Source organism: Temnothorax nylanderi, unplaced genomic scaffold (genome assembly GCF_030848795.1).
Source record: "Temnothorax nylanderi isolate EJ_2023f unplaced genomic scaffold, tnyl_v1.0 TNYL_tig0051_pilon, whole genome shotgun sequence".
NCBI classification, from domain to species: domain Eukaryota; kingdom Metazoa; phylum Arthropoda; class Insecta; order Hymenoptera; family Formicidae; genus Temnothorax; species Temnothorax nylanderi.
The window spans coordinates 907,200-923,192 of NW_027249113.1; the positions used below are offsets into that span (position 1 = coordinate 907,200).

The window sequence follows — 15,993 nt, forward strand, 5'->3', positions numbered from 1 at the left end:
CGGAGCCAAAGCTCGTATCCGAGCGTTACTCTCAGAGCGTTACGTCATGTTCAGACAGTTTTCCGGCGGTGGGAAACGCGCGGGAGGAGGAGGAGGAATCGTGACCCCGGCTGAATGCGAATTCGCGTCCACCCCCGCGTTACCGCTAATTACCGGTTCGTAGGAGCCAATAAGAGAACGCTGTAAGAAGCTATTTGCCCATTAACGAGTCAAGGAGATTAACGCGGAGCGTCGTCGTTCGATATACTTTCTTCTCGCGGCGAGAGAGAAGATTTCGCAAACGAGAGGAATAAATGTTGATCGTTTGCCCTGTCGCCGCGACCGGCGGGAGGGGGAGGAGACGGCGGATTGAAAACGACGAAACGTTCCGTTCACGCAGCGGCTAATTTCCCCGCAACGGTAACGAAGGATAGGACGGAAGGACCCGCACGCCAAATGAATTCGAAGGTCCTCCCGTCGAATTCCTAATTACCCGCCGCCGGCGCGGCGCGGGGATGTCCGTGCGATAGGATCGTTTGCTATCGGGTTTAATCGGAAATACGGGAAGCTTAAGCTAATGAGAGATTCGTAGGGTCGCGAATGCAAATCTCTTCCGACGTACTACAAACAGAGTGCCTACCTATCGAGAATGCTGGCCGCACTTTTCCAGCCGACCGGGAACGGGCAGTCTCTCACGCGAAAACCGTAGGTACGATCATCAATTACATTCCGTTCACATAAACTCGGCTTTTCATCATAAGAATACTGTGCAGAAGTAACGAAACGGCTCTCGTACGAGCGTTTCGAAAGATGAGCAAGTCGGCAGAGAGATGATTTTATGGCAAATAATACACAAAAGTCCGACGGTTTGTATAAGACTAAAGGGCGATGCAGAGGAGATCTAGTGTATTTCCCTAAAGTGCCATCGAAGAGCAATCAAACCATAAAGAGCGTCGAAACGGAGCAGAAACTTGCGCGATGTCGACGGAGAAGAAGTTTCGGGAGTTCCGACGAAGAGTCAGATGCCTTCGGATTTTATTTAGACCCGGTTAAACAGCCAGGCGCTCTTGGAAGAACTCCTTGGAACTGCGATGTAAAACTTTTGGCAAACGATCGTCAAACGCCGCAATCGCATCCCTAAAATATAAATACATAAACGATAAGTGCAATTTTCATCGTTATAAAATATCAAATATCGTAAGCAGAAGTTGTATTAATATCAATGTCAATAAAATTAATATCAATGAAGTTTTATTAATATCAATGTTATTTTAATACAGATATCTCTCTGCGTTTTAAGAAATTTGAATAGACACAAGATTATATTTCACATTTTAATTCTTCTTTTTATAAAGTTTGGTAACTTCATAAATTAAATTAAGGTAAATTAAAACTTCAAGTTCGTAACATTTTTCATACACAGTGAAAAAAGAGAAACTAACTTTGGCTAATGCTAATCAAAATAATGTATCACATAAGTAGCTAGAGAGAGATTTTATCCAATTAGATACATTTAATTAAGATGTCCAGGCAGGTCTTTTCTTCGGCATTGACGAGTCGAACAAAGTGCTCATCTAATCGTGGTGCTAATCACACTCCGGCCGATTGACGATCATCGATCAAGGAAAGCAATTACACTGTGATTACAGATACGTTGAGATAAGTAGGCGAATCGGTAGGACGAGGTCATTTGGTGCGAACAGTTAGCGGACGGGCGGAGAAGAATCGTGAAACGAAATAGGGGCGCTAACATTCGGACGTTAAATTGAAACGAGATACTACGGATCGCCATCAAGGGATTTGAATTCCCTTCGGAATTTCCGTACAACTAGATTATTTATATATCCGTTTAATTCGAATTGATTCCTAAAATCAAATGAAAGAATAAAATCTTTTGCGATAAAGGTGTAAACATATTGATCTTGAATTATCTCGAAGCCAAGTCGGAAGACGCACACGAGTCGCTCCAGCGAACTCTTCGATCAAAATCGAAAGCGCGTTAAGCGAAAAGACACCGGGTTCGCTATTATATTAAAAGGGCTGAACCGACTTTCATTCATAACTCCCGAGTCACCCCGTGAATGAAAGATTGATGTTCCCCCCAACCGTCGTGACTCGGCGACGAGAACCGTTCACCCTTCCCGAAATATGTTTCGAATTCTTCGGAGTTTCCGGGAGAGAGAAAAGAAGAACTGTTCAACCCCAGTGAGTAAATAATGACTTTGTGCTTTGTAAACTGTATTATTAAATTAATTGAATTTAGCAGCAACTAACAATGAAGATACTGTGCTTAATATAATAATGCTAATAAGCTAGTTATAGCTGTATCTTTATACAGTACAATTAAACGATACAACCGTTATATGTTATACAAAAATGACAAGAAGTAGATCTTTTGATTTTAGCCAGATGCTCGTAATTTTTTGGACCAATTCGCCCGTTAGCGAGCACCAGTAATTGGCAGCTAAAATCAAGTCGAATCTCTCAAACGTAACTCGGTGCAGGCGCCACCAACAGCGCAGCATCGACGTCGCGGGTAGCCGAGGAAGATCGACGTGGTAATAATGATTTCGCTAACGAACGTCTTCGAGAGCCACAACAAAGTCGAGGATCTAATCCTCTTACGGGATGACACCGAGCCAGCAGCAGCGAGGGCATTCGACGGCATTACGCGCGTCTCTCCCGAAATCCGCAAAATGCGATTGTCACCCTGCGACGTGGAGATAGAAAGAGAAAGAGAGAGAGAGAGACGCTGCCTCTTGCGACGCGACGTTCGCAAATGAAGTGCTCCGCGAATGATCAACGAATTCGTTAATTAAACGTCAAATGTTTCGCCTCTACTTTGCAAATCGCTGGATTCGGAGCGACGAACACGCAACGAGGTGTGTCAGCCGTAACTAACGAGCTCCGGTTTTCCTCGGTGGCGTATATGTTTAAAACTCGTTTCTCGAATTACCTACTCGCGAAAGAACGCAAAGATGATAATTTTTATCTGGAGAATTTGTCACGCAGTGACGAGACAAATTAGCAGTGTTAATGGTTTTTGCTGCACCGAGCCGTTTCGTTTTATCTCCCTTTTACGTACGGTGGGATAAACAACGATTGAAATACGCACGAAGGTACGCACATTTGAAAACTTTCTGCAACGCGAAGGGGACAAACTTGGACGGCGGACAAACGCGGCGGTTTAAATCAAGCGATATGGACGATTAGACACCTCCAGATTATCGAGGGTCTCCTTCTGACGGGATCGGAAGATGCGGTCCTAGGACGTCGTTGGAAGAGGGGATCTGAGAGCGAGCCTTATCCTTGTTTTATCTTGTTTTCCACCCAATCCCCCCCGCCCCCGTTCTCCACCCTCGCATCACGGCTCCGCACACTCCACCGCTGCCGGAGGAGGACGAGCATCGGTCATCTAGGCGCTCCATTTAATCCTGGAGGAAAAGGACCCCCCGTAGGTCTACGGACAAGTGGGGATCTCCTTCGGGATAACAGAAGCAGCGAGGGGGAGCGTTCCGAGAGAGAGAGAGACTCAGCGGCAGGATGCGCTAATTCGTCCCTGCGAAATTTGTCCTGCCCGACTTTGCTCGTTTCCTGCGCGATTACGCGAAAACGCTGCTTTTTCCGTTTCCCCGCACGCTAATGTTTTCGCTAAGCCTCCCTTTTCTTATCTTATACATTGGTCGTCGTAAAAAAAAAAAGAAAGTATGCAATCGTCGCGTTGACCAAAAATGAGTTTACGATTCTCGCTCAGAGTGATGCAAATGAAATAAGTAGTACGAGCAAAGAATTAGTTAGTCCGACGTCGTTAGTTAGTTAAACAGTGATAGAGCGCTTGAAGTTAATTGTAAAGTTGTTGTCTCTTTTAATACGTAAGATAGTTGAGGTTGAAGTTGAAGATTGCTTCATTCAGTATTATTAATATTAATATAACGCGTGATTTATTACGATTGCGTTCCATTTCCGTTCAGTGAAAGCGCGATTATCGGGCGAACGAAGTCCGTCGAAATAAACTCTTAATCAAATGGCAGCGTCCTGAGGGCTGTAAGTTTTCGAGCGAAAAAATTCCGAACAGAAGTCAGTATCCACTGTACGGTGCAGCGACTTTGACCGCACGGCAGCGCGGCTCATAAGGGCATGTTCATTGGTCAGCGGATGTATATATTAAGACGTGTCCGGCGCACTTGTCGCAGGGTGGGGACAGGGGGCTAACAAATGTCTCTCCTGAATCGTTTGACCCCTTGGTAAGTTCAACCCCCTCAGGAAACTAAATCTCGAATCCAGGCCCGTCCCCAGGCCCCCGCCCTAGCCGCACGTTTATGGAAGGACGGACGGTCCGCTGCAACGTAGGCGACCGCATTTCTCGGGGAGGGAACTAATCAGCAAATTCGTGTTCTAAATCTAAATCGCCGTCCGAATATTAATTCGAGGCCGGTCTCTCTCCTACCCGCCACCGCCACCGCCACCGCCGTCGCCGCCACCACCACCGCCGCCGCGCCGCGCCGCGCCGGTTTCTGCCCCCGTCTGTCTGCCCCGCGTGCACGGTTTTCTTGGTCTTGCTCACTCGTTCCTCATCGGTTTTGCGATACAACCAGTGCCGTATACCTTCGCCATGAACACGTCTGATTTGTGGTGCCGCCTGGCGCCTAAGCGATATTTACGAGCGACGTTTCGAAGAAACGAAACGGCGAGCGGCAACACGCCGCTCGCGTTTCTAGAATCAACTTCGATCTGGCGTATAAGGCGGCCTTCCGGAAGATCGACGCGCGAGACGCGATTTACATAATTATCGACGCGCGATTCAAAAAGAAATCTCTTTCTTTGAAATTTCATACTTTCTTCCAAATTGTTGAAGAGTATTTTTATATACATATCTATATATAATAATTGTGTGTATGTATGTGTATTATCGAAAAGTAAAAATAAAAATCTATTTTACAGATTGAATTAAAAAAGATACGCGGTATAATAAATTCGAGTTTCAATTGAAAAGTCCAAAACAAAAACGGAGATTCATAAGATTCGGTTCATCAGGTTTAAAGCGGACTTTATGAATCACGGAATTAATTCTATCGTACATTAATTAATGCACTGTTTGATTTGTTTAAACATCTTGCAGATTATTAGCTTTGATTACGTAGAATTCTTGGGGTCCAACCAACGATTAAGACGTCTCACATTAAGATGTGGCCCGAGGCATTAACAAACGAGCTATGAGGCAACATTTCTTTCCCTCCGCTTAGGTTTTCCAGCATCGCCGTCGTCATCGAGCTGGTCGGAGGAGCAACGAGGCGTAGAGGGTGGTATTCAATCGCGTCACCTCCGGTTCTGTCAACTGGCGAGCGGGTGGTCTGGCGACGGGGGTATCGGGGGTAACCGGGTGATTGATACGAGGTTGGACGGTGCCTAATGTGCTTCCACGATCGAGGGAGACAGTGGACAGAAGGGGGAGAAAGAGAGCGAGAAAAGGGGAGATCCTTGGAGGCTTTAAGAGTAGCACAACCGGCTAGGACTCGTTAGTCAGGGCCGTATCAGTCACCAAAAGCAACCCCCCATTTTTTGCGCTTGGCAATCCGTCCCTCTCCCTTCCGCGCCCACCCCGAGGCCCTTCCTGTCCGCAAAGCGCGTCCTCAAAATAAGCTAAGTCGCCCGTTTGTCCGTAATTCCTCCTCGCTTCGCGTTCTCGAATATCATCGACATCGAGCAGTGAAGATAATTCGGTAAGAACGCTAGGGGTAATAAATGTAAAATGTATAAGATATATATTCAAAAATTTTTCGAAACTTTTTTTTTAAGCGTTTGATTTTTCTTCTACGTTACTGATGTTCAAGTCATTGTTAGTGTTAAATGCGCAACGAGAATACATATTAGCTCGATTATCTCGACATTTGTACACCCACAAAAATCGTCGTTTTAACTCTAAACATCTCCATTTAGTCGGCGGACTTGTCGGTGTCCCGACCGTGATACCGGGGCCATTCGATTCGCCGTCAACGAGAGGCGAGGTCTTTGCAATTCAGATGTTGCCGTCGGCGGCAACGACGGCGACGGCAGCGGCGGCCGCGTATAGCTTCCCGTCGCTCTAAAGGAACCCGAGGAGCGTCTTGACAAATGCCCCGGAAAAAAAAGGTGGCGCACTCGCGACCGAAAGACGGACAAGACAATGGGATGTTTAGAGATCCCCGGTTCCTCGCGCACACGATAAACGCCGGCGCGGGCTTCGGCGGCTAGCACGAGGCAGGACGTTGAGCGTCGTACTCCTTCTCGCATCACCGGTCCCCCGGGTGTTACCGTCGGAACCCAATTTGCCTGCCAGACGGCCGACAAGGATCGCTCTCGTCCAAGGAAGCGCCGCGACACGTGCCCGAAGAACTTGAATGAATCTCGATCGCCCATCAGAACGTACGCGCGTACGCGCTCCATTCTTCATTCCGACCATCCGTATCGAGTTTGCGTGAATAATTGTACTTTCTACAGATTGTGGGATTCCTAGAATTTATGAAATTTGTAGAATCAATTAAAAGAAAAGCAGATCGCGCACGATCGACGAAACAAAGACGTCGAAGAAGTAAACATTCCGAGGACGGCACGTCGCGTGAAACGGGGGTGGGGAGGGTGAGAAACTTTTGAGAGGGCCATTTGCGGTCGTCTCACCCGCCGTATCCCCGGCGCGGCGCGGCGCTGCTTTTTCTGCCAGTTAATTTTCAGGATACTTCTTAATTATAATGAGACACTTTGGGGCCTGGAGGAGAGAAGCCAACTGAGAAGACGGGAACGCGGAGGGGAGGGGGTTTTATGTAAATCGGCGGCTAATGTCTTCTGGCATTATTCCTTGGGTTAGGTTGGGAAAGAGGCGGAGTAGGAAGCTCATGGTAGCGACACACACGTACGGTTCTCCGCTTATCTGTATAAGATATATCGCTGAAACGCGATCCGAACCGAGCGCAACTTTTATATCATGGTTATTATCGGCGAATATCTCCGACGCACGTGCGTTGGAGTCATCGTTCAACAATAAAATGCCATGAAGTAAAAAAAAAAGTAAATCTATGTAGCGGTAAATCGTGATATTTAAAAGTATCGCGGCTGAAACCAACTTACGGTCTACATCGCAAACAATCCATCGCAATATTTTATTTCTTGTACTACAAAACGACTTGTACTCACCGGGATTCGTCTGATAGTCATCCGCAATCTTCTTTATGATAATAGGATAGTCGGCCTCGTAGAATTGCATAAGCTTCGACCATTCTTCCGCAGTTACTATACTGTATCTGTAACAATTAAATAATGTTTCGCTATAATTCTAATCAAGAGGCAAACTTGCACAGCGAAGTTTTCGATATTTATAACGAAATATTCGTAGAAACACACCGCGAGGGAAGAAAGAGAGAGGAAGAGATATATACAGTGGAACAAAATAGTATTTGCACATCCAGTTTTCTTACAATAATTTCATTCAAAGAAATAATACATAAGTACGAAGAACATACAGTATATGCAATAAGTTACTTATGGGCACAATTCGTAATAATGAAACTGGGTGTGCAAATATTTTTTTGATCCACTGTGATCCACATATATATATATACACACACACATATACATAGAGAGAGAAAGAGAGAAAGAGAGAGAGAGGCGCGGGAGGCAGAAAGAGAGAGAAAGCACGATTGGACGAGAGACGTATTTGCAAGATGGAATTTGCGATTTTCCGACAACGCCGTAGAATCCGTAATGCTTTTTGCATCGTCTCCCTTAATTATACCGCAAATTAGAAATTTCTTGCTGTGCCACGGCTCCAGCTTTTTGCCCTTGCAATTGTTCGCTCGATCCTGGCATGGTTCCTGAACCTCGTATCGCGAGAGAATCTCGCGTTAGTACGCAATCAATAATATTTCGCGAACTGCTGCGCTATTAATATCCATAATTTCGAAACTGTCTATCCTTGGAGCAGTGCCGAGATTATACGATATCGCAAGAGTTATTATTAATTAATCTGGTAAAATTTATATAATCGTAAACATTAATCACGAATAAACTGCGCAACGATGTAAAAAAGCACTTTAGCGGTTCTAGACTTATTCGCTATTACTCTTCGCAATTTACATCTCTCACAGTGATCGATAAAAAATATACCATGCGAGATATGTATCAATGATCGATCAATCAAGCGCGATTAAGACGGCCGGAGCCGCGCGATATAGACGGTAATTTGGCCGGATCGTTTGTCCCTCGGCAGGACGATGGACAATTATACAGCGACGCGACTCGCAATACGAAAACGAAAGAGAAGCCCCGAACGGCACGAAACGATGATGACTCGACCGATAATTAGTTGCGCGACATTAATTTCGATTCAGCGCAATATGCCGCGCGGTCTCATTTGAATTTTCACGGGGGCAAAAACGCGCGGACGAGCTTGTCGTCTCTCCTGTGTATTTGCCTAACGCCCGAATAATGGTGGATGCATCGAGGAGAGACGATGAAAGGAGGAGAAGAGAGGGGAGAAATCGAAGTAGAAAAAATATATACTACGCCAGACTACGCAGCGTTTCACGAATTTCCCCTCTCTCTGGCACGCGTTTTTACCGCATCGTCTTCAACCTGAATAATCCGTCGACGTAATCTTATATTCTCGATACATAAAAATGATATAGACATGGCTAAGTATTACTAAGTGTTAAAAACATAAGAACTAAATGTAGGATAAACTAGTAGCGATTAAAATAATAAATCAATAATCAAAATACTACGTTTATGTAAATTTGTCTTCTAGAAATCAAGAGATGTACTGCGAAAAATTTTGAGTAATCTACTCTTTGTCACTTCGACGGAACACGGTACGTCATATTTAGGTCAATCGCATTTTCAAGCATAACGTAACTGTAACGTGATAAACTGATAATTCACGGAAGAAATCAGTGAATATTCGCGACAGATACTCCCGACAGATACGAGAATCGCCATCGCGGGAAGAAGGGAAGAAAAGGGACAAGATGGCAAAAATGATTTTTTAACGGTCTCGCCGAGACGGTGGAAAAGCGGACGACTTAAGCCGCCGGCTATCTTAGGCAGATAGTGGACAATGGTTTAGCATAATGGTCGGGGGATGTTGGATGGCGCGTTGGCCCCGGGGGCGTGCGAGTGACATTTTCGCGTATCCATCACGTCACAGGCACAGGGGCCGAGGAACGAGAACGGAGAGGCACGGAGAAGGAGAGAAAGGCGTGCCAGGAGGTCACGCACTTTCGCTTTATAATATAGTGTCCTTCGAGAAATTCCCGCCAAGGAAAAATGCTCCCGAAACCACGGAGAGCCACTCTCCGTGTCCCTCAAGCGATTGACTTTATTTCCCTCCCGAAATACGATTCCCCTCCGCAGACTTCGCGCGCGCGCGTGTGTAACGAGGCGTGCAACATGTATTTCAAACAAATGTTTTCTGGAAGGTATACACAGCAAGTACTTACAGTTCGTTGTTAATTCTGGGCGTATGCAGGAATCCTTTATGCGCCTCGCAGAGGAGCGACGCGTTCTGGATGCTTGCCGGTGGCGTTCTCGAATAGATCTCTGCGTATCTGGAATCAAGAAATATACACGAGAACGTTAAGTAACTATTAAATCAGAAATGACATCGTCAACATCGCGAATAATTTAGGCGCATTATGTGAATAAAATAATGTATAAGCTCTTCAAGATCTATTTTATAAATCTGTAACAATTTTTCGAACTAATATTATTTTTATAATTGTTAAACGATTATAATCCACATCGTTAATCTTATTTAACTAATATAGATTACAATTTATTTGCAATACTATATCTAGTGTAATTATTATGGATAAAATTTTCGTGCTTCTGGGTTCTGTTATTCGTATGACGGGATCCACTTGGAAAATTTCAAAGTCTCTGTAGCTACGTAGTTGCGAGCGAGTTAAATGTTCTCGATAATGCGAGCCCGTCCGTGACACGATCTCACGGATTACGAACCAGAAAGACGACAACGAGAACGACGACGGCGAACGTTTCCTTCGGGACTTTCCGGAGGTGATGTTTAGGGGACGGGGTTGTGCATCATTTTTCACATACCACAAGGGGGCGGATGGTTTTTGCCATCCCCCTAGCCGACGACCATCCAGATAATGCTCTTAAAGACGGATATCTCTCGCGAAGCGAGCGCCAGGTACGCTGTCATGCGACTCTACCACGGGGAATAGACGGAAATCTTTTTGAATTTGCGTGTCGCGACACGTGATGCGAGAAAAAAAATCTAGGGATAAATCAAACGTGATTCGATTAAAAAATTGCGAGCTAATTTTATTACTCCACGAATCCGGTCTTAAAGATCAGATCAATTGAAGAATAATTATGAAACATTTAATTCAGATACCGCAAATAGTTTAATCTAAAGAAGAAAGTATATATTTGATCAAAACTACAGATTAAAAATCCTATTAATAATTATAGAATATTTACAAAAATATATCTTTATAAGAATCTCTTGTTTCCGTATATTTCAGGATAAATCTAAATCCAAGCAACGAATTTACCGTCAAAAATCCAGAGAACGGTATCCTGGATTCGCGATACGCTCCACAAAAGGAAACCTTAAAACGAGATGAAAAATATCAGAGATACATCGGAGCAGCCCAACGGAGAACTCGCGGAGGTATCGACGCGCTTTGCGGAAAGGCGACTATCCGAAGCCGTAGTTTAAAAATGTCCCTTTCCCCGCGTACCCCGGGCACCCCCCGAGCGCCGCGTTTTCCAGAAGCGAATGCGCGTATTAATTATGAGCCTTGTTCAAACAGTAGAACAGAGGAACGCCGCGCGGCAGGAGCGAATGGAGCCGCGGAGGGAGGTGGTCACCCTTATTACGGTCGTAGCCGGGACACCCCCCGGTTTCTACTATGTCCCTCTGTTTCTCCGTCTCTCTCTTCCCTGTTCTCTCTCGCCCGCGTCCCCGCTTTTTTATTTCTGCTTCGAGGCTTTGTTTAACTTCTGTCGTGAAATTTTTCCGCCCCGCAACGATTATTGCTCCCCGGAGATCGCGGAGATGGAGGAGGAAAACAGGATTCGGTTGCCGGACTTTCCTGCCTTTGGACGACGCGACGTAGGGATGCAATCGGACACACGTAACACGTGCAAACGAAAACGTTCGGGAAAAAAATCGCATCTTTGGCAATGGATCAAGGTGACGTATTTCTATAAGAAGCTTGAATCATATATCTTCACTTATATACAAGAAAAAAAAAACTCGAGAACAGAGAACTACGAACAAAAACGTGCGAGCTCGGCGAGCCCAGGAATGTCAGTTATACTTCAGCAATTATAACTGCTCCTGACATACAGAGAACAGTCATGGTGAATTGTTAGTCGAGACTTCGGTAGCGAAAGAATTAACGAAGGCGTTCATACAGCGGCGGCAAGGTCCGAACGAACGAGTTACGGATCGTTCGACAGGGGAAAAACAGTCGAGCCGAGTCATTGTGGTCGGCAACTTATTGTTCGATACCGGTGCATAATATCCTGTTCTATGCACGAACGAACCTAGTGACAGCATCATTGTGGATGGCCTTAATCAACCGAGACGACCGAATCTCGCGCCGGTACTGGGCCAGTCCTTGCAAAAGAAAATGAATCATTACACGGATACAATCTGAGAACCGGATTATAATAATGCAAGGAGAAAATGTGCTGAAATGTTGATGAAACTGAGAAGCATCGACACGATTCATTAATGTAATTAAATATCGACAGCGATTCTTCTTCCTATACTTTATAATATTGTATTTACTCTAATTCTATTAAAAACATAATGCAAAATATGTATTGCACATAATATTACAACAAATATTATACGACCGGGCTTAGAATCAAGAAAAAAAAAGTATTTAAAAAAATCAATTACATATAAATGTCGATTCTTTTGCGAGTTATATTTATTCTTACATTTTATACGATTTATATTTACTTATACATTCTGTTTCATTCTTTTCTCTGTCCCTCGCATTGCAATATTGGGCCAAACTCGATGACAGGCGTTGTCATTCGTTCATGGATGCGTACGTAGCTTTATCTTGCCCGGATTCTACTCTCGTCTTTCTATTCGCGCACGTACGTATACGGGCCAAGAAAAATTCGTTCCGATATAATCCGTCTTTCTCTCGTCTGGCCTTCCTTTCGCTCCTCGCGCACTCACGCTCGTTCGACGAAACGAACCGCCTTTATCCCGCTCCTTCTCGCGCGCGCATTCCTCTTCAGCAGAAATAAATCTTATGTTTTCGCGTATAAGCGGCCTTTTAATATCACCACCCTTGATTTACCGCCGCAGACCGTGCATCTCCACGCATAAGAGAGGCCGAGAGAGCCGAGCTCCCCGCACGTTCCGCTGACATTTGTCTTCCGGGCAACCCCGAGACCCAAAACGAGTGTCCCTAGGTTTTCCCTGATTTAGCGCTCCTCCCGTCAGTATTTGACTAGATGATTCTCGATCTCTCCCGGAGAGATTACCGCTCTTGTCAACGAATTATTGGCCGCGTTCGCGGGAGAGGCGAACTAATGGATCGGGACAAACGCTTATGAATTTTCACATACATCAGTCGAAGAAAGGAACAGATATTACCACTATCAAACATCAATTGTCACATTTCGCGAGAAAATATTGAGATGGATAAAATCGTAACTTATAACCGTAGAGAAATAATCGAAATTGTAAAATCAAGATTACATACAATTTACATTTCGATGCGATCATTACATCGACGTAATTTTACACGTATAGTTTTAGATTCGTTTATTTGTTATATTCATTTTTAACGAAAAACACGACAAATATATTTCCAATCTTTATGCTAGCAATGAAGAAACCGAGAATGAAATGTCAACGAGATTCAGCGAACGATAGATGGATATACGCTTCTGCAAGATGCATCCTACGCGTCCGCTCTGCAGCATCCGGTTATGCAGCTCCGGACGCCGAGTGCATTGGAGCGTTGCGGTCATTACAAGAGGGCCCCTACGTGTCCGTGGTAAAAGGTCCTCGGTGTGTCCGAGTATTAAAAAAGGAATCCCAAAAGCCAGTCGTCAGATAGATGGCGAAAGAGCAGGAGAAGCGAGGAGGGTGAGAGGGGAAGAAGGGCAGAAGCAAGAGAAAAACAATGTTGCTGCCCGGTTACCGCGGGACACACTCGGGGAAAATAAGAGAACAACGTTGTGCGAGCCCGCGTATGTCCACGCTGATCATGAGAAACGAACCGACACGACGAGACAAACCGTTGATGTACATCAACGGACTTTCCCGTCGCCGAATATCCTCCGTCAGATGCGAGGCAGACTTAAATTTCCGGCGGTCGCGCACACGTAAATATCGATTCCAAGGAAAATAATAATTCGCACGAATAAAAGCGAGAGAAGCAAAAGGCAAAAATATATATATTAAAAAAAGAGCATGAAAATTTGTACCCTATATACATATCCTGTATATAAATAATGTTCGAATTTTCTACCTAGAAGACCCTAAGTAGGCTAACTGTTATTAATAACTTTCTTTTCACAGTGTCGATTTACGATCGGAGATATAACCGAGCGATACTTAATGCATGAAAAAACGAACGTGTATCGTAGGCACGTTCGTATTTCGCTCGCGATTGATCGACGATGACGCCTAACTGTATACGGGGCTTCGTTTCTAAAACATAAACGCGACAAAAAGAACCAGCGGCTCGCGAGTTATTGCAAAAGCTAGCACGACTTCGACGTATGTCCAGGAGGTCGTAGCGATTTAATGCAGGGCATTCCGACCAAGTTCGTGACGCGCCCGCGACATGAAGAACCGCGATCTTCGCCTCTCCTCCATCGCTAAAGTATTTACAAATTTCGCTTTGTAACGAGGCTTCGTTACAACGGTACGGGAATTGTACAGTCAATTCGCATTCCGTGAGCTATCGGCTTGGAAAGTAGGGAAGAAGAACAGCATTTTTGGAAGTCATGGTTTCAAAGTCGAAAGTAACGATGATACTCCCGACCTAGTAAGGGAACATTATTTTCTCAATTATTTAGAAAACGGTGAATTTAAATAAGATGGCAGTTTTCCAATGCGGAAATATCAGTGTCAGATTAAAAACATTTAAAAAAAAGAATCATCCAGATCCTACCGTCTTACATGCTTCTTCCTCTCTCGCGATTCCCGGAAAGAGAAAAGCGCATCATCATCATCACGACTCCAGGCTGTCCGATCACCGGAGGAAATGCTTGAGCCTTCGTTAAGTGATCCGGAGTCAGTGCCGCGCGACCGCTGAAATCGCCCGAGACCGAAAGAGGCGAGCGGCGCGGCGGCATAATACCGCGAAGAGCGAGAATGCGAAAGGTGAGAGAGAAAGAGGAAGAGGGAGAGAGAAAGAGGGACAATGGCCGGGCAAAGGAGGAAGATCGCGGCGAGCATAATGCGAGCAAGGAGTCTTCGATCGTTGTCAGCGGGCGGAAGCCGGCCGGCCGCGCGCTCAGCTCAGCTCGGCTCGGTTCGGCACGGCACGGCCGCGGCGCGGCGCAGCGCAGCATAGCGCGGCGCGGCGCGGCGGTGCGCGCTAGAATAACGAAAGCTAATTATGCGCTCGGCTCGAAAAAGGGGAATCACGGCAAAAACCGTCGATAATCGACATCCTGCCCGCAGTCCGTCGGTCAACAGGACTACCGCCGGTATAACTTCAGACCGTCCTCCTCCTCCTCCCCCTCCTCCTCCACCTCCTGCTTCTTCTTCTCCACGCTGTTTCCCTTCCCTCCCCCCTGCCCCGCGCGAGGACTATCCCGCGCGACCGAAGATCCTCTCCCCCTCTGAGCAAACAAGAAGACCGACCGGAGGCTTTCGCCGATGTAATAAAAAGGGGGTCCGTGGAGGATGCTCCGCTTCTGGTTGTCCACGGCCAGGCCTCGCTACGCGGGGTACATTATTATCGAGAGGCGAAAAGATATGCAACGTGTTTAATTGGTGGAAAGTAAAGAGCGAGCAAAAAGTCAGCCCGTGGTAATCGATCATCAAAAATCGCTATCGCTGAAGTAGCTGTAAATAATAATAATTCATCGCTTTAACCGACTGAGGGGTGAAGATTCGACGATTTTAAGGATTGTGGAATGTTAGAGCGAAAGATAACTGAACAAAGACTCGAGCTTAATTCGCAACAATCAGAAGTAGGAATCTATCGATCGTGCGGAGTGCATCGTGCTTAACTTGTTTCACGAAGATAAGCAGATGAATTATAATAGGTAGGAGAGTATAAAAGAAATTTTTGCAATTCAATTCCTACGTCGTTCCTACAAACGTGAATTTTCTCTAACAAAGTCCGGGTAGGAAGTCCGACGATAAGGCGAAGTCAACAGCGAAGGAAACCCGTCGTTGATAACTCTATACACAGTAAAAAATTTTGTGTCAATGGAAGTCCACTCTCAATTTTGTGTTAAAATAACTCATTTATCGTGTTATTTTTGACATTTAGAAATGTTATAAATGTCGATATAACATTTCTAAATGTCAAAAATAACACGATAAATGAGTTATTTTAACACAAAATTGAGAGTGGACTTCCATTGACACAAAATTTTTTACTGTGTAGGCCAGTTATAACGTAATGCGTCTGCTTTACGATACGTTACAATACGCTATAACGCGCGTCCGCTGGCCGTTTCCTGAACACATTACACTTGCGCGGGGCACTGCTGCTTGGTTGCAAGGCGGCTAAGCTCGTTTTTTTGCCGGATCTCTCAATACCGATCAAGCGTTCCCGATCGGAGAACAACACGCGTAGGTTGCTAGCCAGGCGTGACCACTGGGCTACCGCGATACACCACGAAAAACGCAGCCACCCGCCATGCTTGGTCGCTCCCGTCTATTTACATTGGCACCGTTGCGGAGAGAGCACAATCGGCAGTATGAACGTGCTCCCTGATATTCCCCTCTTCCCTTCCCGAATAAAGTCACGATCGTTCTAAAAATTGACGATTCGGAGTCTGTGTAGCAGGTAG

The 15,993-nt window shown here is 45.4% G+C and overlaps 1 protein-coding gene across 3 annotated transcripts in view; it reads right to left on the reverse strand.

Moving 5' to 3' along the window:
- The window catches only part of LOC139772563 (ubiquitin carboxyl-terminal hydrolase 48), a 52,380-nt gene that overhangs the window by 25,350 nt on the left and 11,037 nt on the right, over nt 1–15,993 (reverse strand). For 2 of the 3 annotated variants that reach the window (XM_071706367.1, XM_071706368.1), the window contains 2 exons: nt 9,447–9,554; nt 7,147–7,253 (listed from right to left, as the gene is read on the reverse strand). In XM_071706367.1, the coding sequence (XP_071562468.1) occupies nt 7,147–7,253; nt 9,447–9,554 (215 nt within the window). Of the gene's footprint in view, nt 1–921; nt 1,117–7,146; nt 7,254–9,446; nt 9,555–15,993 lie in introns of all 3 variants that reach the window. The other variant, XR_011718165.1, reaches the window with a different exon arrangement.